Genomic DNA, 22,856 nt, shown 5'->3' with positions numbered 1-22,856 from the left:
TCCTAAGGCCCAGTTGACTTCACATTCCAGGATGTCTGGCTCTAGGTTGGTGATCACCATTGTGATTATCTGGGTCGCGAAGATCTTTTTTGTACAGTTCTTCTGTGTATTCTTGCCACCTCTTCTTAATATCTTCTGCTTCTGTTAGATCCATACCATTTCTGTCCTTTATTGTGTCCTTCTTTGCATGAAATGTTCCCTTGTTATCTCTCATTTTCTTGAAGAGATCTAGACAAGAGCCCTGCCATCATGGAGGTTAGCAGCCCAGTGGAAAAGCATCCTTAGTTGAACAATCATGCAAATAAATATTAGATGACAAATGTAGTCTGTGCTTTGAAGTGGGTGGGAAATAACTATGAGAGAGCAAAACAGAGACCCAGTCCAGCCTGGGAAATCACAGCAGGCATCTCTTTGCCCAGCATGACTCTGCACCTCTCTTTCAGGTACCTGGAAGGAAACCACTTAACAGCCGTGCCCAAGGAGCTATCCAGCTTCCGACATCTGACACTCATGTAAGGAGCCCCACACCAGTGGGACATCAGTGGGATGTTTAGTTTTCTCTCCTAGGGGAGCTTAAGAAATGGGTGCGGAGGAAGGGGAGGATGGCACTGCAGCCGTTGGGGCATTCCTGCCCTTCTACCCCTGGTTGGAACAGCAGGAGACAGCTAGGAAGAACAGGCCAACCAGATAGGCTGGGCCTCACCCAGTGAGGACTGCGCACAGAAGCACCCAGAGCCCAGCCTCGGTAGCCACCCGCATCACCTCCCTCCTTGCCTTCGGAGCCTCTGACCTTCCAGGCTCCCAGTTAAATTCCTGAGATCCCTTAGTCTTCAGTTTCTTGCAAGCAGTGGCTGCACTCAGGATGGCCAAAAGCATAAATTTGCCTTTTCTTCTTCCTACTTCTTTAGTTACTCAGTGAATGTTCTAAGGTGTTTGTTGTATAGTCGCTAAATCATGTCTATCTCTTTTGTGACTTCATGGACTGTAGCCCTTCAGGCTCCTCTGTCCATGGGATTTTCCAGGCAAGAATACTGGAGTGGGTTGCCATTTCCTTCTCCAGGGCATCTTCTCGACCCAGGGAGATAGTTCAAATTGAGATTCCTTCAGGTGGGAGTTGCCACTGTCTCCAAGTCTGCCAAAACCCAGGAAAACCCCTGAGTGAGGAGCAGGGCTGCTAGGCATGAGTGAGGCTCGGGAAGCTGGCTGGTCCATGAGCTTTGTCTCTCAGCAGCCTCACTGCCTTGCCAGGAGGGCAAGCGGGATCCTTGGGCAAGTGGTAGTTGAAAGATGCCCCATGTGCTAAGGGGGCAGGGAGCCCTGGAGCAATGGCCCTGGACTTCAGCAGATTATAGGAATCATCACAATACTTTAGGTTTTGTTTTAAATACTGATGCTCAAGCCCACCCTGGACTAATTAAATCAGAATATCTGGCCATGAAACTCAGGTCTCGGAGGACATAAAACTCCCCAGGTGATGCTAATGTACAGCTGATGCTGAAAACCGCTGCTCTGGATATGTATCCCTGGTGAGAAGCTGGAGCTTGTAGTTGGCAGAGGATCACACTCCCACCAACTTCATTCCCTCTAAGAAAGAATGTGATAAGATGGGAAAAAATGAATGCTGGGAGAGAGGGAAGGTGGAGGGACTGTGAAAGCAAGAATTGATCAAGGGGAATAAAAAGCTCTAGAACAAGAAGAAATTGTTATCTTGTGTGTTATGTTTTGCTGGTAGAATAAATCTGATGAGTAGACAGCTGTATAAATGGATGAATGAATAAATGGCAGTTGCTTGAATGACTGATTGAATAAATCTTCAATTAAAAATGAACATTTGTACTAATGAGTGGATAGGTGAATAGATGGATGGGTGGATAGATGGATGGATGGGCAGATGGGCAGAGAAGTGGACAGGTAGATGGACAGACGAATGGGCTGATGGATGGACGGGCTGATGGATGGACGGGCTGATGGACAGATGGGAGGATGCATAGATGAGTGGATGGATGGGTTGGGCAGATGGATGGATAGGCAGACAGAAGGTTGGACTGATGGACAGCTCAGTGAATGAGCAGATGGGTGGACAGACAGATGGGCAGATGGGTGGATGAATGGGCAGATGGACACATGGATGGATGAGCTAATGGACAGATGGACTGATGGACATATAGGAAGATGGAGGAATGGATGGATGGCTGGATACATGGATGGATTGGAAGATAAGTGGATAGACAGATGGACAGGTAGATGGATGGATGGGTGGATAAACATGGGATGAGGTGGGAAGATGGGTGGATGGAGAGATGGGTGAGTGGGTGAATGAATGAATAGATGGATGCTTGGGAGGCACATGTGCATGAGTGGAAGTGTGAAGACCCCCTTCACACGCAACTAACAGTACAATGTGACCCTTCTGTTTTCTTTTCCTAGTGACCTGAGCAACAACAGCATCGGCATGCTGACCAACTACACCTTCAGCAACATGTCTCACCTCTCCACCCTGTGAGTACAGAGAGCTACTGTGTTTAACATGGGCTTGGCACAAAGTGTGTCCTTCCCCTGTCCCTCAGGCTTATGTGCTCTGCTCCAGTGACCCTCAGGACGGTGGCTGACCCAGCACAGGGCAGACCTTCATCATCAGAAGGGAAGTAACACAGGTCATAACTGTGGGCAGGTAGAAAGGGGTTGGCCCCTAATTGCTTCTGAAGTTCATATCTGCAATACCTTCTGTGATTTGTGAATTTTCCCTACTCAATTATATTTTGCTCAGACCCATTTGGACTTCCCTCATGGCTCAGACAGTAAAGCGTCTGCCTACCATGTGGGAGACCTGGGTTCAATCCCTGGGTCGGGAAGATCTCCTAGAGAAGGAAATGGCAACCCACTCCAGTATTCTTGCCTGGAAAATCCCATGGACGGAGGAGCCTGGTAGGCCACAGTCCACGGGGTCGCAAAGAGTCAGACACGATTGAGCAACTTCACTTTCAGACCCATTTATTGCCCATTAGCTCTGTGCACTGTGAGCACTCACCATTTGACAATAGAGGGAGATGACAGCAAAGTTGGCCAGGGAGCCAACCTGCTAAGGAGCCTCTGAGGAAATGGGGAGATGAAACCATGAGCTTCCTGGAGTGGCAGGGGATGTTTCTCTCCCCTTATCCTCAGGGTGCTTTCTGCCAGTTTATTAAATTGGAGAAGGTAAAGAAACCGTTTGCTTTGGCTGGTGCACAGTGTGGACTCATGCATGCGCCAATAGCTGAGACTAGGAGGGACCAGCAGAGCCTGTGTGTCCTTTTCCACAGGATCCTGAGCTACAACCGGCTGCGGTGCATCCCCGTCCACTCCTTCAACGGGCTGCGGTCCCTCCGAGTGCTGTGAGTACCCCAGTGAGCCGCCTTTGACTTACACTTCGCTGGTAACGGCAGACGGGACTGAGCACTCCTATTCCCTGCTTGCCTTTACTCAAAGCCCACGTCCCTCCCCACCCAACACTCAAAATTTGTGCCATGGGGCAGAGAGAGCTCATGCTTAGGAGTCAGTCGTTCCTGGTTCCAGCCCACTTCCTCTTGAGCAACCTGGCGCACATCACTAACCCCTCTTGAGTTCCTACTTCTTTATGTGCAAAACGGGATCCGTAGCACCTCCCTTGCGAGGATTAGGATCTGTAGTTACGTGTGATTATACTCCGCATCCCAGCAGAGCCCAGTAGGCAGCACTCGGCCTCTCTTCTGATGGTCATTATTTCACAGTCGGTCCCCTTGGCTTCAGAAGGGCCATGTTAACAATGCAAACCTCCACAAGGAAACTGAGCTCCTGCCTCAGAGAGCCCAAGTTGGGAGCCAGAGGCCAGGACCCATGCACACACAGCTGTCTGTTTGGAATGGAGTCGACTCACAGAGTTCTTCAAAGTTTTAATCAGTTGTTAACATTGAAATATCATGAAGTTTTTTCCTATCAATTCTGACTTCTATATACGCTCTTGGAAAATGGAGAGACCTGGCCCTCCCAGCTTCCCCTCTGTGTCCTTGCAGGGCTGAGCAGTCTCGCTCCTTTGAACTGAGCTTTGCAGTCAGCAGCCTCCACACCAACGCCCCGCCTCCCCCCACTTAGCTCCGTAGCCTGGCCGGGCTATGCACGGGTAGGGGACAGCCAGCTGAGGCAGGTGACCTCTGAGCAAAAGCAAGATGGCCATAGGGTCCCTTGGTTTCCAGGCATGGCTCTGCCCCTCCCCAGATGTGTGTCTTCTCATCCATGAAATCAGGTAATGAGGGCAATTGCCTCACAGTCTTATGAGGATTAAATGAGATACTGTGTGTAAAGCACTCAGCACAGCTCTGTCCATGAGAAACACTTTATATGCATTTGTTATGGCTGTTTTCACATCAACACTTGCAACAGCAGGAGTGGCACCTCACTGCCACCTGATTTTTGTGCTTTGCCATGTTGCACCTGTTTTCTTGGCAAGGGAGGATCCTTTGAATGATGTTCCTGTGAGAAGAGAGATGCCAAACACTCTGCTCCCAAACCTATCAACTTCTTACCCTTTTGGACTATTACAACTATAATAGTCAGAGCCATATTTTACAGGACTTTTTGTGGTCATTGCCTCACGGAATCTTCTGCAAACAATGTTGTGAGAGTGAGGGAATTATATCCATTTTAAAGACAGGAAAACTGAGGCCCTGATTGGTAACATCACTGGACCAAAATTCAGCGATCAGGAGGTTGCAGAATCAAGCCTTCTGACTCAGAGCCCCAGGATCCTTCCCAGGACCCAGTAATGGTCAGCAGACAGCACCCAACAAGTGGGTCCGTTCATGAGCGTCCAAGCTGATGTGATTTATTGAGGCCCACAAAACACCCGTGTCAGCGACAAGTCCCACCACATGTCATCTGTGCTGTTATTAAAGATCAATTCTCTAGGGGCAAAAAAGTACCCGAGCTGACAGTGTGCAATCTGTTATTGTCACTTATTTATTATCCAGCTTCTCAAGGGAACTGGAGAATACAAACATCAGCAAAACCATTTCCCTGTTTCAACTTGAATACAATTGGGCTTGTCTCACTGGCCGGGGCTACGGCTGGACCTGCTCCCCCACCACCCCTCAATCCCAGCTTATTGACCCCCCTACCACCACCAGTCTTCTACTTCTGGGCATAGATGGGCTGCCAGGGGTGGAACCCACCATCTCAGTGGGGTCTGTGTACATGTGTTCATAATTAGAGCCATTCTAGTTGGGGCAGCTTAACGTGTCCATCTGTCTGTCAACCAGGGTGGTGGGGTGCACAGCACCCCCTGCCCAGGATTTCCTGCTTCCTCAGCACCTCGTTGGTGTCATCCCAGGACCAGAGCTGTCGTTGGTTCACCAGGAGTCCACAGACACGTCCAACACACTTATGCTTGCCTCTTGAATTCAGAACGCGTAGGCTTTTCGCAGCATCATTTTAGAATGATGGGCTCTCGTACAGAAACGGGGATCTTAGAGGCTCTCATCCAAACTGCCTACCTCAGTGGGGAGCAACCGTCTGCATAAGGGCCAAAGCAGGAAAAATTAAATGTTTATGGGCTACATTTCTTTTACAATATTTGTATCCTTTCTTGCAGTAATTGGGCACCTAGGAATTTTTTACAAAAAAAAATCCAAAAAGAGAGAAAGGTTCTCTGCCTTAAGATCTTAGTTGCACTGTTATTTTTAACCTAAATTTTAAATATTACTCAGAAGGGCCACAGTGGGAATATAAGGAAAGCATGGTGCAACCGGTCGATGAAGTACAATTATTAAAAGAGGTAAAGAGGAAAACTAGAGAGCAGAGTGGGAGCCTGTTTACTATACAGTATTATGTGAAAAAATAAACCTAATTTGTGTATATGTTACAATTATAACTGATAAATGTTGATAACCACACAGGACTATACCGGAGCATGGGTGAATGAAGAGAACCATCGAAGGCTAACTCGGTAACATCGAGTCATTTCCGGGCTCTAGGGGGCACAGGCTCCAGTAGCTGCAGCACATGGGCTCAGCAGTTGCAGCTCACAGACTCTAGAGTGAGGGCTCAGAAGTTGTGGTGCACAGGCTTAGTTGCTCCAAGGCACGTGGAATCTTCCCAGACTAGGTATCAAATCTGTGTCCCCTGCCTTGGCAGATGGATTCTTATCTATTGTGCCACCAGGGAAGTCCCAGATAGGGTTTTTAAAATAAGTAATTGTAGTATCAGTAGCTGCTTGTGGACATTTGTATATTCCTTTTTCATATCTAAAGGATTTCATTAATTTGATTAAAATTTCAGAAATGATCCGAGACCCAGGGATACTGGCAGTTTGGGATGAAGGAGGAGGATGAGTGGTAAGGTCTAGCTATAGAAAAAGGCCAAAAAGTGTTCTGGAAAGCAGGAAGAAAGACCTGACATTTATGAGAGAGGGGAGAGAGAGAGGCGAGGTGAGAGACGGAGTTTGTGTGTGTGTTGGCAGGTGGATATGAATATATTTCAGATAGTATGTTGGTCAAGGAGCTTTGGAGTACAAAATACTGTGTGAAAATATGCTTTTCCTACCTGACTCCTAATCTAAAAATAGCTGGAAGAGAACTTCCCCCCAGACATTCTAGACCTTGGGGATCCGCCTGTTCCCTGATCTTTGCCCCACGCCGAGCCACATGCGTGCGTGTGGTCCCAGCTGTCATCCCCAGTCGCAGGAGGGCCACCTGGATTCAGCGCCGGGAGGACTGTGTCAGTGTGGGCTTGTGAGGGAGCGAGCGGGCTATTGTCATTCATCATCCTCTGTATTTTTAGCTCCTGTCCCTGAAGTAGGTCCCTGTGCTTGCTGCGCATGCACCCAGGGCTGTTCTTCCCTGTCAGGTCACTGTATGGACCCTCCGTGCAACATCTCTGGGAAGGGCCCCATTTGCCCTCTGCTTGATTACCCTCGGAGACCAAGAACTCACTCCCTTCCCAGACAACCATATTCCTAGCTTTTGGCCATGTGACATGTGGGATCTTAGTTCCCTTTGCCCCCTGCAGTAGAAGTGTGCAGTCTTAACGACTGGACCACCAGGGAAGCCCCCGGCTGGTGACCAGATATTAAATATCAGACAGTCCTGGAGAGCCAAAAGGTGACTCCTTGTGACCTTCAAACCATGGTCCTAGTTTGGCCCTTTTTGGTGCCACAAAAAAAAAAAAAATAAGTTTAATTATGAGTTTTAGAAATCAGGAGTGAGTCTCAGAAATTATCCTGTCCAAACCGTTCATTTATAAGACAAGGAGACAGATTCAGAAATGTTGGATGCCTTGCTCAAGTTCATTCATTTATTCATTCTTTCCTGAATGCCCTCTGTGAGTTAATGCTATGCTAAACACTGGGAGGAAGGGGGTGGAAATAGTGAAGGGAGCAGTTTATGCTTTCAGAGAACACATAGTCTAAAGGGGAAGCAGAGCAACTGCAGCGCTGGGTGATGCCTGTAAAAGAGCCACAGGAGTACGAGAGAGGCACGCAGCCAGTGCTGGTCACCAGCGAGACTTTCTGATTTAAAAACAGTTCTCACTGCTGACATTTACTTAACCCTGACTATGCACTGCACACTGGGCTAGATGCTTCTGTTACATCATCATATTCACTCTTCCCATCAACTCTAGGAAGAATGTTCCACTGTTATCCACATTTTCCAGATGAGGAAACACAGGCTTGGCAAGATTGAGTAGCTTTTCCAAAGTGACAGAACCAGGAGAGTCAAGTTGGGATTTGAACCCAAGACTGTTTGCTGTCTGAATCACTGCTGTTAACTTCTGTCCTGAAGGCTGAGTCTGAAATGTCAGAAGGAGTCACCTAAATCGGGATGGAGTAAAGAACATTCTAGGCAGGAGAAATATAAATTCTCTGGACAAGCCTGGAAGTCAGGAAGGGCATGTGTGTGAGGAGTGTATACAGGAAGCTCCATGCACAGCTGGAATGTGGCTTCTGGGGATGGGGGCAGGGGTGGAGACTGCTGACTGTTATAAGGTGGGAGCAGGACCAAGGCTGGAACCCGTGTCTCCTGGCTTCTAGCCTAGTGCTCTGTCCACCACCTTCCATCCTGCTCCATTGTAGGTTACCATCTATTTATTTATTTGGCCACACGGGGTCTTAGTTGTGGTGTGTGGAATCTTTGGTCACAGCATGTGGGATCTAGTTCCCTGACCAGGGATCAAGCCCGGGCCCCCTACATTGGGAGCACGGCATCTTAGCCACTGGACCACCAGGAAGTCCTGGTTATCATCGATTTTTATTGCCTCGCAATTCAGACTGTTCTTGAAGACTGGGGGCAGGGGAGGGTATGTGGCCTCTTTAAAAATAGATTTTTTTTTCCTACCCAGAGAGGGCTGGGATAAGAATTAAAGAGTGGGGTGGCATGAAAGATATGGGCAGAGAGGTAAGGCACCTGGGGCGCTCTGCCAGAAGTCACCGTGTCTGCTGGAACCCCACGTGGGGCCCCTTGGGAACAATAGGCTGCAAGGCTTCAGGCTTCCACCCTGGGTGAGTAATGCCTTGAGAAGAATGGCCCCAGTGTGTCCCGGAACAGGGAAGGGAGGAGTTGGGAGAGTGTTTGCAGTAATCCTGGCTGATGCGAGGGAGGGCTCACCGCGTGCCTGCCCTGCATCAGCTGAACCATCCGTAAATACCTAGCTTAGGAAGCAGTGTATGAGATCCCTTCCCAAATGAAGGCAAAGACAACCAGTTCAAACTACCTTAGACAGAAATAGAGACTGTATCAATGCAGGGAACTGAAAAATGCAATAGTAGGTATTAGGTTCTAGGGCTGGATGCCAGTACCCCGGGGGTACTGTCAGAAATGCGCCTCTCTCTGCCTCACAGACTGAAACTGCCTCTGTCCTCATAATTCCAAGGAAAACCCCAGAAATGTCTCTCATTGACTTGCTTAGGTCACATGCTCAACCTCAGAGCAATCACCATGACTCTGATTGGGCAGACCTGGCCCATAGCTCTGCCCACAAGGCCAAACCGCTTGGACTCAGAGGTGGGGTGGGGTGAGTCCCCATGGAAGAGGGAGGAGCTGTCAACAGAAAAGAGGTGCTTGATGTCGATCAACCCATACCCCAAAAAAGTATCTACTACAAATTGTTTAGTCGCTAAGTCATGTCCAGCTCTTTTGCAACGCTGTAGGCTGTAGCCCTCCAGGCTCCTCTGTCCATGAGGTTCTCCAGGCAAGAATACTGGAGTGGGTTGCCATTTCCTCCTCCAGGGGATCTTCCCAACCCAGGGATCAAACCTGTGTCTCCTGTGTTGCAGGCAGATTCTTTATCACTGAGCCACCAGGGAAGTAGATATTAAGAACTCCTCCGTTTTAGAGATGAGAAAACGGAGGCACAGAAAGAATACATCAGTTGTCTAAGTTACACAGGCGTTGATTATCAGAATGAGGATTTGAACCCATGTTTTCTGGCTCTAGACAGCCCCCAGGTCACCTGGGAGTTGCCTAGTTTGCTCAAAAGAGAATTCACCCACCCCATCCCACGTTTAGGACAAGGGCAGTTCATGTCACCTATTGTACAAGCCGTGAGCATCACCTACTTATTCAGATCCAGGTTCAGGCAACCGAGAACTGACAGGGCATGGTTACGCCCTCCTGCTGCTCTCATGATGTTCTCACGTGCATCCTGGAGTTCCCTAGGCTGCTTGAACACCACCTGAGAGTCAGGTGGAAAAAGGGAGTACCAGGCACTTGAAGATGAGTCATGCAGTTCAGAGCTGCTTGCCGCATCACCCTCTCCCTGCCCTCCCCACCTCCGTGAGGTATAAGGGAAAAGAAGAGAGAAAAGTGCTTCCCAGGAGGGTGCATTGGTCCCTCTCCCCTGGCATCCTTTAAGAGGGTGACTGGACATGCGAGAGTCCTTCTTTGGGGGCCAAACCAGAAGCCAGAACCTGCAGCGTGGGCAGATTTCTTTAGCATCATCCCAGTAAATTACAGCCCCATTGCATGGCCGTTTATAGAGATCTCAGCGGCTCAGCTCATAATAAATGGGAGTGTGACTTGCAGGAGTCACAGGACCAAAGCTGCCTTTGGGTCATTTGGTGTTTTTAAATTAGAGCTTTGTGCCTCTCCAGGGGCCCAAGCCGCATTCGGAAATGATTAACAATGGGGTTGGGTGCATTTGCTTGCAAACAGCAAGCAGCCATGAAGTCATCCAAGTTAATAGCAGTCGGGAGCCACTCTGATTCATAAGTGACCACATGGATTAGAGACTAAATGATACTGATAAATGTGTGAGGCAGTGCTTCAGCCCCTTCTTATCCAGGAAGGTGAGAAGCTAGCACGAACACTGGTTAGAGGACTGGGCACTTTCATCCTGTTCTCCTGGCTGCCCAAGCATCGAGGACCACTACTCAGGGAGACCAGGGGTGGAGGGGAAGGGGCTTATGGTAATGAGGAGAGCAACCCAGGACAACCACGTGTGGTCCGGAGGACCAGGGCAGCAGCATCACCTGGGAGCGTGTTAGAAACGCAGAATCCACGGAATCAGAATTTCTGGGAATGGGGTTCAGAAACATGCATGTGTATTAGCCCCAGTGCTCAGTCAGCTCAAGATGCTTTACTTGTTATTAAGTGTAATTAAGCTCACATCTATATTCCAGCTGAAGACCCAGGGCAGGCTAACATCAGCTAACAGGAAAACAAAAGAGCAGGTTCTTAAGTTATTATCCTGTTTACACTTCCACAGTCAATGTTAATCACCCCTTCATTAAACTAGGGCTCCCTTCACAGCCCAGGGGATGGTGCCCAGCAGTCACTAAGGAAACCTTGGAGTTTCTGTGAATATCCTCCACCTTGCGTTTCCCAGGCCAGACCCTAAGTGAGTCATCAGCATGGGGATTTTTTTCTTTGCAGTGGATGATGCATCCCTCCATGGGGAGACAGCCCATGAATTGGGGATTCACTCGTGTTGTTACTTGAGCAGCAAAACCATGTTCCTTCAGCTTTTTCACAGACCTGTTCTCCGGAATTTATTAAAAGCTCAGTGTGTGTCCCCACCCTGCAGGTGAGAATAGCTCCCAGTTACTGCACCACAGAGTGGACAGAGGTGTGTTTAATGCCAAGCAGGTTGCCTGGCCCCTCAGACACACTGTCAGATGATGCACGTAAGAGTGAGACCCACATATGTGTGTGGTTGATGCCAAACCCTTTCCCATAAAGATGAATGTCCAGCTCCAGGGAGTCTCTCCAGGGGCCGAGTGCCCCCTTCCCTCTGTCTCCTCAGCTGGGGTTGACAGCAGTTCTCAGTTCAGTTCAGTCGCTCAGTGGTGTCTGACTCTTTGTGACCCCATGGATGCAGCACGCCAGGCGTCCCTGTCCATCACCAACTCTTGGAGCTTGCTCAAACTCAAGTCCATCATGTCGGTGATGCCATCCAACCATCACATCCTCTGTCATCCCCTTCTCCTCCTGCCGTCAATCTTTCCCAGCATCAGGATCTTTTCCAGTTAGTCAGTTCTTCGCATCAGGTAGCCAAAGATTTGGAGTTTCAACTTCAGCAGCAGTCTTTCCAATGTATATTCAGGACTGATTTCCTTTGGGATTGACTGGTTTGATCTCCTTGCAGTCCAAGGGACTCTTAAGAGTCTTATCCAACACCACAGTTCAATTCTTCAGTGCTCAGCTTTCTTTAAGTCCAACTCTCACATCCATACATGACTAATGGAAAAACCATAGCTTTGACTAGATGGACCTTTGTTGAAAAAGTAATGTCTCTGCTTTTTAATATGCCGTCTAGGTTGATCCTAGCTTTTCTTCCAAGGAGCAAGCGTCTTTTAATTTCATGGCTGCAGTTACCATCTGCAGTGATTTTGGAGCCCCCCAAAATAAAGTCTGTCACTGTTTCCACTGTTTCCCCATCGATTTGCCATGAAATGATGGGACCAGATGCCATGATTTTGTTTTTTGGATGCTGAGTTTTAAGCCAAATTTTTCACTCTCCTCTTTCACTTTCATCAAGAGGCTCCTTAGTTCTTCTTTGCATTCTGCCATAAGGGTGGTGTCATCTGCATATCTGAGGTTATTGATATTTCTCCCGGCAATCTTGATTCCAGCTTGTGCTTCATCAAGCCCATTTTTTCTCATGATGTACTCTGCATATAAGTTAAATAAGTTAAATATACAGCCCTTCCTTCTGTCTCCTGAGCTGGGATTGATAGCATTTCTCAATCTCCCTTAAATCTCTCTAGGTAAATATGAAGGGAACCAGTTTTGTGATCTCTACCAGACATTGTTCAAGACCTTTTATGAATATTAATAATGGTTAACCATTTAGTACTTAGAAAATGCCAGGCTCCACATGGACTCATGCACCCACAGCTACCTGCTATGCCAAATCTCCTTACTTTCTTTCATTCCCATTTTACAGTCGGAAACCACGGCACAGAGAGCGTGAGTAACTGTGCCCACAGTCATACAGCTGGTAGGTGGCAGAGTCAGAGTTTGAATACAAGCAGCTCAGCTCCAGAACGTCCCATCTCAACCACAGTTCTTCCCATTATCTCTGAAACTCCAATGTCTTCTTTAGATCGCTCTCTCTCTCTCCATTTTTCAGGTGTAAAAATGGAGGCTCCGAAAAGGAAAATAACTCACCCAGTGTTCCACAGCTGAAAGGGACTGATTTCTGATTCCATCCCACGTCTAATCCATCTTGGTCTTTCCCAAACCCTCTACCCACTGCATTCCTGCTTCTGAGCTGGGTGCAGAAGCATGCATGCTCGTGACTTAAAGGAGATGCCCCCTCCTGCTGCTGGTGGTGGGGCTCTGTGTGCTCAGAGGCGTGACTAGCCAGCCTGGGACACCAGGAGAGGGTAGTGAGTTCAAAGCTCCTGCTGCAGGCTGACCTTCTGACCTGTGCTTCTGCTTCAGCACCCTCCACGGCAACGACATCTCCAGTGTTCCCGAAGGCTCCTTCAATGACCTGACATCTCTTTCCCATCTGTAAGTAGCCCTGTTTCTCCCCCTCATGCATCACTCAAAACAGAAAAGACTGTAATGCCAGGGGTGATAGGGTCACTGTTACCACTGCAGCGTGATTCTTCCCGTATGTATGGAGCATGTTTTATTTACAGAAACATACCCACGCTGAGTACCTTGTGTGTTCCCAGCTTCAGATGCCTTCATGGGCATCAGCATCAATTATGTAAACAATATAAATGTTTAATAAGAGTGCACATAAAACTCTTACTATGTGCTCAACACTTTAAATGAATTATCTCATGTATTTCTTACAGCAAATAAGGCATTTTTATCCCATTATGAGACATGGTGAAACTGAAGTTAAGAAAGCTGAAGACTTGGCCCAGGGGTTGCGCAGCTAGTAGGTGGCAAAGACCTGGTTCAATCCAGGTTTGCCTTGATGCCAAAACACAGATGCTCTCCGAGCCCAGTAGCAGGTAGCCCCTCCCATTTCACACAGGGATACTGAGGCCCCTGAATATTAGGTATTGCATATCTCTCCCAGTGCACATGTTTGAGTTTGTATATCGACTCTCTGTATATTTAATTATTTTCATATTGTGCATATATACTACAATACTGATATATTATACATGCATATTATAAAATATTCAAAAACTAGAAAATTAAAAGTGAAAGTCACTCAGTCGTGTCTGACTCTTTGCAACCCCATGGACTATATAGTCCATGGAATTCTCCAGGCCCAAATACTGGAGTGGGTAGCCTTTCCCTTCTCCACGGAAACTTCCCAACCCAGGGCTCAAACCCAGGTCTCCCACATTACAGGCGGATTCTTTACCAGTTGAGCCACAAGGGAAGCCCAAGAATACTGGAGTGGGTAGCCTGTCCCTTCTCCAGCAGATCTTCCCAACCCAGGAATCAAACCAGGGTCTCTGCATTGCAGGCGGATTCTTTACCAACTGAGCTATCAGGGAAGCCCAGGAAAGGCTATGATTAAAACTCAGTGGAAGTTTTCGTGTTTTCTTCCCAGACAGCACTTTGGAGGTATCTGCACTGGAGGTGTCTTTCTTTGGAGGCATCCCTCCCCTGCATTTTAAAGCTGAGTGGTTTAGGGGAGGAAAAATTTCCTTATACCCTCTTTGGTTCTGTGGCCAGCCTGACATAAGACACATTAACAGGAGAAAAGCATACAAATCATTTAATATTTTTATGTGTACATGGGAGTCTTCAAAAGGAAATTGAAAATCCAAAGATACCATTGAGCCCCAAAGTTGATAGACGTTATCTGTTTTTGATTTTTTTCTTGTCCGTGCTGTGCAGTTTGTGGGATTTTTAGTTTTATAGTTGCCCAGCTGGAGATGGACCCTGGGCCCACAGCAGTGAGAATGCAGAGCCCTAACCAGTGGATCACCAGGGAATTCCTGTATTTGTTTTTACAGAAAGAATGATACAGTGTGGGGCTAAGGGCTTCCCTGGTGGCTCAGTGGTAAAGAATCCACCTGCCAGTGCAGGAGATGCAAGAGATGGGGATTCGCTCCCTGGGTTGGGAAGATCCCCTGGAGGAGGGCCTGGGAACCCACCCAGTATTCTTGCCTGGAAATTCCTATGGACAGAGGAGCCTGATGGGCTATAGTCCAAGGTGTCGCAAAGAGTCAGACACAGCTAAGTTACCATGCACCCACGTGACAAGACAGAGGGGCCTGGGTGAGAGGCAGTAAGTCATGGGACAGTGACTAGGAAATATTTTAGTAGGTTTATTTGTACAGATCCATTCTGGTGTCAACTCCCAGTCTCTGGTGATAAGAATGTTCTTTTCTTTCTAGTGCAGGGGGGTCCTTTCTCATAGGAAATATGATCTGCTTTTAGGCAGAAACAGCATCTCATGTTTCTTAAGTGCCTTCAACTCAAAACAGTCACTAGCCAATGCAGCATATTTGAAGCTGGCATCCTCTGAGCCCCTTTTGGTGGTCTGAAGCTGATTCCTAGGTTGCTGGGTATCAAAACCTTCTCTCTGAGTACATCCTCTAGTGCACTTTTTAGTGGGGCAAGAGAGTCAGGTAGTCATTGGCAGAAGGCCCAGGAAGCCTCCCAGAGGGGCTGGAATTGGGGATGAGTTGAGGATGGTATCTCACCAGGGTAGGTGAGACCACGCCTCAGAGAGCGGAGGAGCTTCTGTGGGGTTGGAATATCTTCGGGAATTGGAGATAGAGTCTGGAGTCATGACCTCACCCCAGTGGGAATAATGTCTTTGCTGGTCCTCCTGTTGGACACCCCCAATCTAGGCAAAGTCTAAATAGTCTACTTTTTCAAGGGATTTTGGAGCCTATGGGCCAGGCTGGGCAGGGGACCCTGATTTGCTGCTCTGCCTCCTAGGGCACTGGGAACCAACCCGCTCCACTGTGACTGCAGCCTCCGTTGGCTGTCAGAGTGGGTGAAAGCTGGGTACAAGGAGCCTGGCATCGCCCGCTGCAGTAGCCCTGAGCCCATGGCTGACCGGCTCCTGCTCACCACGCCCACCCACCGCTTCCAGTGCAAAGGTAGGTGCTGACTCACCCCTCCACCCATCTCTGCATGCACCTCCCCCCGCCTGCCTCCGCAGGGTCTGCTCTGTCTCCAACAGCCCGTCAGAGCTAGGCATCTCAACAAGTGTGACTTCTAAAACCATTGTCCCATTTCTTCCATGGGCCACACAAAGACTCAGATGCTGAAACCAATGTAGACCTGCACCTACGTGTCCATTTGTCCTTCGTCCCCCTGAGTCCCTTGCTGCTGTTTCTATGTATTCCTCGTTGACTTCTTACTCTACCTATTTTTGCATAGCTGGGAAAATCTTTAACCTTAATTTTTAACCCAACATTCTTAGAGCATAAGCATTTTCCCGTTTTACTATAGCATACTTTGATCTCATGAGATTTTGATGGACTGCATGGTTATCATAACAAACTACTGCTAGGTTCTTATTCGGTGGCAGGCATTCTGTTAAGCAGTTTTTCATGTATTATTCATTTAATTCTCACTTTCCACGGAGTCATTTAATTCCCCAAAATGAGAAACCTGAGACTTACTGAGGTTGGTTGACTTCCCAAGATTACACAGCTAAGAGAACCCCAGGTCTTTCTGATCCCAGAGCATGGTCTTGATCACCAAGCTGTACCACTCCACCATAACTCCACAGGAACTTCAGCCAGTTTCTGAGTTTGAACTTTTAGAGTATTTCCCATTTTTTCCCTTACCATGGCTGCATAAAAGTCTGTCTCTCTTTAAAATTACATCCTTAGATAAGATTCAGAGAACAGAAATTACTGAGCCAAAGTATACGATCATTACAAAGGTCTTCACATTTATTGCCAAATTGATTTCCAGAAAGGGTTGTAATCAATTTTCACTCCCAGGAGCATCGTTGGAGTACATTTTTCATCAGACCCTTGCATTATTTTATCTTATTTTGTAATTATTGCTAATTCAACAGGTAAAATATTATATACCTTTATATTTTGCCTTTGGTTATAGGGGGACTTTTTTTTTTTTTTTTCAAAAACTTACTTTCCATTTGTACTACAGATTTGTTTGTTAAAGTCCTTTGCTTATATCCTAAGGTCGCAATGTTTATTTCGATTTACAGATAAACTTTACCTCTAAAACTTCATTATGTCCCTGGAACACACTGTCCCAAGAACAGACAATGTCCCTGTTCTTCAGTGAAGCCAAGATTGAGCCAACTGGCACTGGTTCTCAGTCAGGCCATTCTGTTCACTCCGCCCACAGATGGTCAGACTCACCCTGGGGTCAATCTCAACCCAGTCTCCAAACTGATGACTGTCACCCCAGGATAACTGAAAGTCCTGACATGAAACACGGCGTGACTATCCAGGGTTCTATCAACGCTGGCAGCAGTGGCAGCACAGCCCCTGTTGAAAGCTCTGTGCAGGGACATGACCTCCCTGCTTCCAGCCCTGATAGCCAAGGAGAACAGGGCATGGTTGAAACTGTCATGGATGCAAAATATACTTAAGCCCAGTTGGCCACCGTCAGCACCGTTGCTGTGTCTTCCAGGGCCATTTCTTACCTCTTCCTGCTGACTCAAGGGCTCTGTAAGGAGGACTTCCTATGTGTGCCTTTGGCCCAGGATCTGTGCCCTCTTTAGCCTGGCACAGACTATTCCGTGGGGAGAGGTGTTTGGGGAAGGAGGAATGGGAGGTCCCAGTGGAGCCTGGGCCTGGAGCTTCCTGAATATAAAAAGATACACAAGGGGTTTCTAATTATGGTGCATTGTTTGCAGATTAGCACCAAAATCGGATCAGGCTAATTACAGTAATTGATTTGACTGAGAAGTGCTTCTGAATGATGTCCCGCTGTGACTTTTTTCCTCTCTGGACGATGACTGAATTAATGGGACTCTAGCTGGACTGGATGCGCTGGCTGGAGAGGGCCAGCCGCCATCTGGACAGATGAGGAGAGCCTGTGGCTGACCGAGGAGGGAGCCAGGGCAGAGAAGGGAGGGGTGGCAGTGAGCCTACAGGGCCCGCCCGCCAACTCTCTGTGGTTTGCCACCAGGGCCAGTGGACATCGGCATCGTGGCCAAGTGTGACCCCTGCCTCTCCAGCCCGTGCAAGAACAACGGCACATGCAGCCAGGACCCGGTGGAGGGACACCGCTGCGCCTGCCCCCAAGGCTACAAGGTACGCAGGCCGCCCCCACCTTCCGGCCGCTGGGGCGCTGCACCCCGCTGACCACCCCTTCTCCAAGGGCAGTGCATAAGTCCACTTTACAGCGCACCCTGAAGCCGTGTTGTCAGCAAACCCCGGAACTGGTGGGGCCTTCCCAGTGGTATTTTTTTCTCCAAAGTTTAAACTTTTTATTTTGTATAGGGGTATAGCCAATTAACAATGTGATAATTTCAGGTGAGCAGCAAAGGGACTCACCCATACATATACGTGTATCCATTCTCCCCCAAACCCCCCTCCCATCCAGGCTGGTACATAACGGTGAGCAGAGACCCCTGTGCTGTGCAGTGGAGGGCCCCTGTAGTCTTGATCGTGATGCAGGAGGAAATGTAATACTTGTATTTTCTTGCTCGAACGTGGGCAGATTGTCTCAAGAGCTAATTTGCCTCCAATGAGAGACATCCCTTGAACCCACCACCATCCTGACTTCCTTACAGGGGGACTCCTGAGTCTCCCCCACCCCTGACCCCTCTCTGCTTTAGCACTGGTTCCAGCTTGAGGAGGTTCAGGGATGGGGATTAACAGGCCTACAGGCTGCCAAGCCAGCCTTCCCTGTTGACAGGCTCAGCTCAGCCAAGCCGGGGATGGACATTCCAGCTCTCCTGTCCTCCCTGGAGACCCAGGCTAATTCCAGAATAACCCTTGCCTCCTTCCTCCTCTCCCTGCCATATCTAGAGCACATTAATCTCTGGAGAAAATGGAAAAGGTCCTACGCACTCCGCTTGGCACTTTATTAATCTTTTCCTCTGTGAGGAAGGATTTATGAATTCTCATTTTACAGACATGGAAACTGAGCCTCAGACTTGTTGAAAGGGCTTGACTCAATGTCCCAAGCTTGTAAGCAGTAGAGTTGGGTTAGGACCCAGGGCTACATGATTCCTGAGCCCGCCCCCTTTCCCCTGGAGGGTTTCCTGGATAACTAAGCCCTTCAGCATGCCTCACAGAGGCCAGCAAAGCCATGACTGGGTCCTCTTCCCCACAACACTGCCAGCTTCCCAGATTCCAGCATCCCAGGGCCCCCATCAGAAGGCTCTAGGCGAGCCAAGAGTCTGTAGACGTGCCCAGCCCATCTGATGCCCACACCTGGTCCGAGCTGAGTGGGAGGAGCTGGCAGCCCTGGTCTTCTGTCCCCACGGGGGTCTGTGGGTATGGTGACAAGCTTGACAGGCAGACTGGCTCTGGGCAGCAGGCCTCCGGGGTGACTTTCTCTGCTGTATCCATGCCTCCGGTAGACAGTGTCAGAGTGCCATCTATGGGCTTGAGATAAGACAGCCAAAGGATTTCTTTGAAGCTGGGCAGACGGCCCTCCCTGCCCAGGCAGCCAACCCCAGACACACACACACACATACACACATATACAAGGTGATCCCAGACACACACATATGCACATAAGGTGGTCCCAGACACACACACACTTACATATGTGTGCTCAGTCGCCCAGTTGTGCAGCCAACTCCAGGACCTCAAACTCAGGGTGGTCCCAGACTCATGCCCCCCCGCCCCACACACATATACATACTTATATACATGTGCTTCGGAGAAGGCAATGGCACCCACTCCAGTGTTCTTGCCTGGAGAATCCCAGGGACGGAGGAGCCTGATGGGCTGCCATCTATGGGGTCACACAGAGTCGGACACGACTGAAGTGACTTAGCCGCAGTAGCAGCAGCATACATGTGCTTAGTCACTCAGTCATGTCCAGCTCTTTGTGACCCCATAGACTGTAGCCTGCCAGGCTCCTCTGTCCACTGAATTTTTCAGGCAAGAAGACTGGGGTGGGTTACCATGCCCTCCTCCAGGGGATCTTCCCAACCCAGGGATCAAACCCATGTATCTTATGTCTCCTTCGTTGGCAGGCAGGTTCTTTACCACTGCACCACATATGTATACATATTGTCGGGGAAGACGAGAAGTTAAGCAGACATGCTCCAGAGACCTGGATCCTCAAATTCCCTTATGTTCAGTGGAGAAAACGCAGGCTATGGATTTACCCTGCTCAGCAGGTGTGGATCCCGGCTTCGTCATTTCCTAGTTGTGTGGTGATAACCCCAGGCTTCCCATCTGCACACTAGGATAGGACCCGTCCCAAAGTCTTTCTGTGAGAATCAGATGTACAGTAACACACACAGTGTACCTAGAACAGTACCCAGCATTCAGTAAGTACTCAAGAGCTGATATATGGCTGCCTTTTACCTTCACCCTACATGCCGGTCCCTAATGCCAGGGTGGTGGCTGTCGGGAACAGGTGATTTCACCGAGGATTCTCAGTCTGTGACACTGAACTCCCAAGGAGTGTCTGCTGCTTTCCTAGAGCTGTGACATGTATATTTATACATCCCCCGTTCTGTACATGCATAGTCATCTTTTTAAGCATCGACTATGCACCAAGCACCTGGACCTCATGCATTTATTCCTTCCTCTGCTGTTTATAATCACCTTGTGAGGTGGGTGGTGTCATCCCTATGTTAAAGATAACTACGTCACACTCTTGAGTCTCACTTCCCTCACTTTAAAGTTGGCCTGAGTCTGACAGCACTGGAGCCAGGTTCAAAGCCCCAGGCTTCTTCCCATCACACTTGAGGACAATGTGAAGCTTGCCTGGCCCTCGGTGTCAGAGCAGGGAGTGCACCCCTGGGGTTCCTGCAGGATACTGCTATGTGTTTGGGTTTTGCTTATAAGATCCTGAACATCTTGTCGATTTTGGAAGAATTTGAACAGAGATTTTGATGTTTAGGAAGTTGAAGGGCCCAGGCAGGTATAGAGTACATTGCTGCTGCTACTGCTTATGGTGCTGGTGGTGGTGATGATTCTGGTGATAGCATGATGGTGGTAGTGGTGGTGGTAGCCATGACAGTACTGTTAGCAGCTGGCATTTACTGAGTGCTTACTGACTGCTGGCAGCATCCCAAACAAGCTGCATGCATTATCCTGCATCAGTTCAGTTCAGCTCAGTTCAGTCGCTCAGTCGTGTCTGACTCTTTGAGAACCCATGAATCGCAGCACGCCAGGCTTCCCTGTCCATCACCAACTCCCGGAGTTCACTCAAACTCATGTCCATAGAGTTGGTGATGCCATCCAGCCATCTCATCCTCTGTCGTTCCCTTCTCCTCCTGCCCCCAATCCCTCCCAGCATCAGAGTCTTTTCCAATGAGTCAGCTCTTCGCATGAGGTGGCCAAAGTACTGGAGTTTCAACTTCAGCATCATTCCTTCCAAAGAAAGCCCAGGGCTGATCTCCTTCAGAATGGACTAGTTGGATCTCCTTGCAGTCCAAGGGACTCTCAAGAATCTTCTCCAACACCACAGTTCAAAAGCATCAATTCTTCGGTGCTCAGCCTTCTTCACAGTCCAATTCTCACATCCATGCATGACCACAGGAAAAACCATAGCCTTGACTAGACGGACCTTTGTTGGCAAAGTAATGTCTCTGCTTTTGAATATGCTATTTAGGTTGGTCATAACTTTTCCTTCTAAGGAGTAAGCGTCTTTTGATTTGCATAGTCCTCATTAAAGCCTTAGGAAGCCAGTCCTAAAGTGACCCTCATTTTACAGTTGAGGAAACAGGACACAGGAGGTGAGCAAGCCAGGATTCAAAGCTCAAAATCAACTGGTTCCAGAATCCATGCCCTCTGCCAGTGCATTCACTGTCCATTGGCAAGCACCATGACAGCAGGGGCTGCAGATGAGGGTCCCTGGCCATTTATAACCTGCCTAAATCTCCAGGACAGGGAGATACACAGGGTGGTGGTAAAAAGAACCCACTGGGACCCTCTGGAGCCTGCCTCTACCTGACATGACCTTGGACAGCTCTGGTTCTCCTCCCCGCCCATTTCAGGCTCCTCAACAGTGAAATGCAGCAGGCTGAACCAGAGGGGTCCCTTAACCGCATACTGATCACACTCTTTTTGGTTACGCCTGTCCTTTCTGCCAGTAGAGTGATTGGCACAGTAATTCTGGGTGAATTGCTAAGATGACAACAGTTACCAGACAGCTGCAAAATGCAGCTCAAAGTTCAAGCATTTATCTAGCTGTTCCCAGAGATCTCCATGTTCCCAGTGACTAGTGAGTGACCTTGAGAAGCCACAGTATTGTAGAAAGAGCATGGCAGCCACGGCTGAATGTTTAGTAGCAGCTACTGTGCATCTGTTATAATGCCAGGTCCCTGAGAAGCAACTGAAGTACATTATCTCACTTAATACTGTGCATCTGTTATAATGCCAGGTCCCTGAGAAGCAATTGAAGTACATTATCTCACTTAATACTCCTCCAAAAGAAGGACGATCTCTTTTGATAGATGAGAAAACCGAGGTTTCAGAAAAATTGGAAAACATACCCAAGCTCACACACCCCGGGGGCACATTCACTAAACCCAGAACCCAGCTCTCTCTTGCTGCAGAGACTATACTAAGCCCTCCACTAGTAACTGACTGTCTGTAGCCCCACTTTTATCACCTGTAAATGGGAATAACCATACTGACTGCAGAGCTGTTGTAAGGATTAAAAGGGGCCACACGTGTCTTGGCCTCCCTCAGTACCAGCATTCAGTAGACACTTAACAAAGCGTAACTCTTACCATGATTCTAAGATTTGAGAACATAAAATTGAAATTTTGGCTGATTTTTTGCAGCCATTTAGCTTCACGCACATATGTCCAGTGTCTCAGAACAGTGCTTCTCACACTTTAAGGTGTGCAGGAACTACCTGCAGACCTTGTTAAAGTGCAGGCTCTGGTTCATTAGATCTGAGACTGGGTCTGAGGCTGTGCATGTCTAACAAGCTTCCTGGGGCCACCAGGCTGGTAGTCCAAGGACCACACTTGGAGTAGGAAGGTCTTAGAGCCACCCCGCTGGTCCCGTCTCAGAAACAGGATCCCAGTGGGGTTAGCTGTTTCCAAGGTCCTGTAAAGGAACCTAGAAGGCCTGGCCAAGTCCCAGTCCCCCCTCTGCCACACACACACGCCATAGGGAGGGGGTCACAGGAGACAACCAAGGAGCATTACAGATCTAGTGGGTTGAGCAAAATGAGGCTCAAGAGCGTGGAACTACGCTAACTGGCCAGGTGCTAACAATGGTGATTGTTTCTGAAGAGCCTGTGAATGACAGAAAGCCCCACCTGTGGGCCCAGGCACCACATTACCGAATGCAGGCTCTGCTTCCTGGATTCTGGTGCCTTGTGGCATCTGGGGCTAGAGGA

The 22,856-nt window shown here is 48.6% G+C and overlaps 1 protein-coding gene across 1 annotated transcript in view; it reads left to right on the top strand.

Annotated features, from left to right (window-relative positions):
* Positions 1-22,856, top strand: part of SLIT3 (slit guidance ligand 3) — a 717,795-nt gene that overhangs the window by 650,009 nt on the left and 44,930 nt on the right. Inside the window, exons 21-26 of the mRNA XM_070357383.1 lie at positions 444-512; positions 2,428-2,499; positions 3,300-3,371; positions 12,891-12,962; positions 15,315-15,478; positions 17,496-17,620. Of these exons, the coding sequence (XP_070213484.1) occupies positions 444-512; positions 2,428-2,499; positions 3,300-3,371; positions 12,891-12,962; positions 15,315-15,478; positions 17,496-17,620 (574 nt within the window). The remainder of the gene's footprint in view (positions 1-443; positions 513-2,427; positions 2,500-3,299; positions 3,372-12,890; positions 12,963-15,314; positions 15,479-17,495; positions 17,621-22,856) is intronic.

Source organism: Bos mutus, chromosome 20 (assembly GCF_027580195.1).
Source record: "Bos mutus isolate GX-2022 chromosome 20, NWIPB_WYAK_1.1, whole genome shotgun sequence".
In the NCBI taxonomy this organism is placed as follows: Eukaryota; Metazoa; Chordata; class Mammalia; order Artiodactyla; family Bovidae; genus Bos; species Bos mutus.
This window is presented reverse-complemented; position numbering and strand designations above follow the sequence as displayed.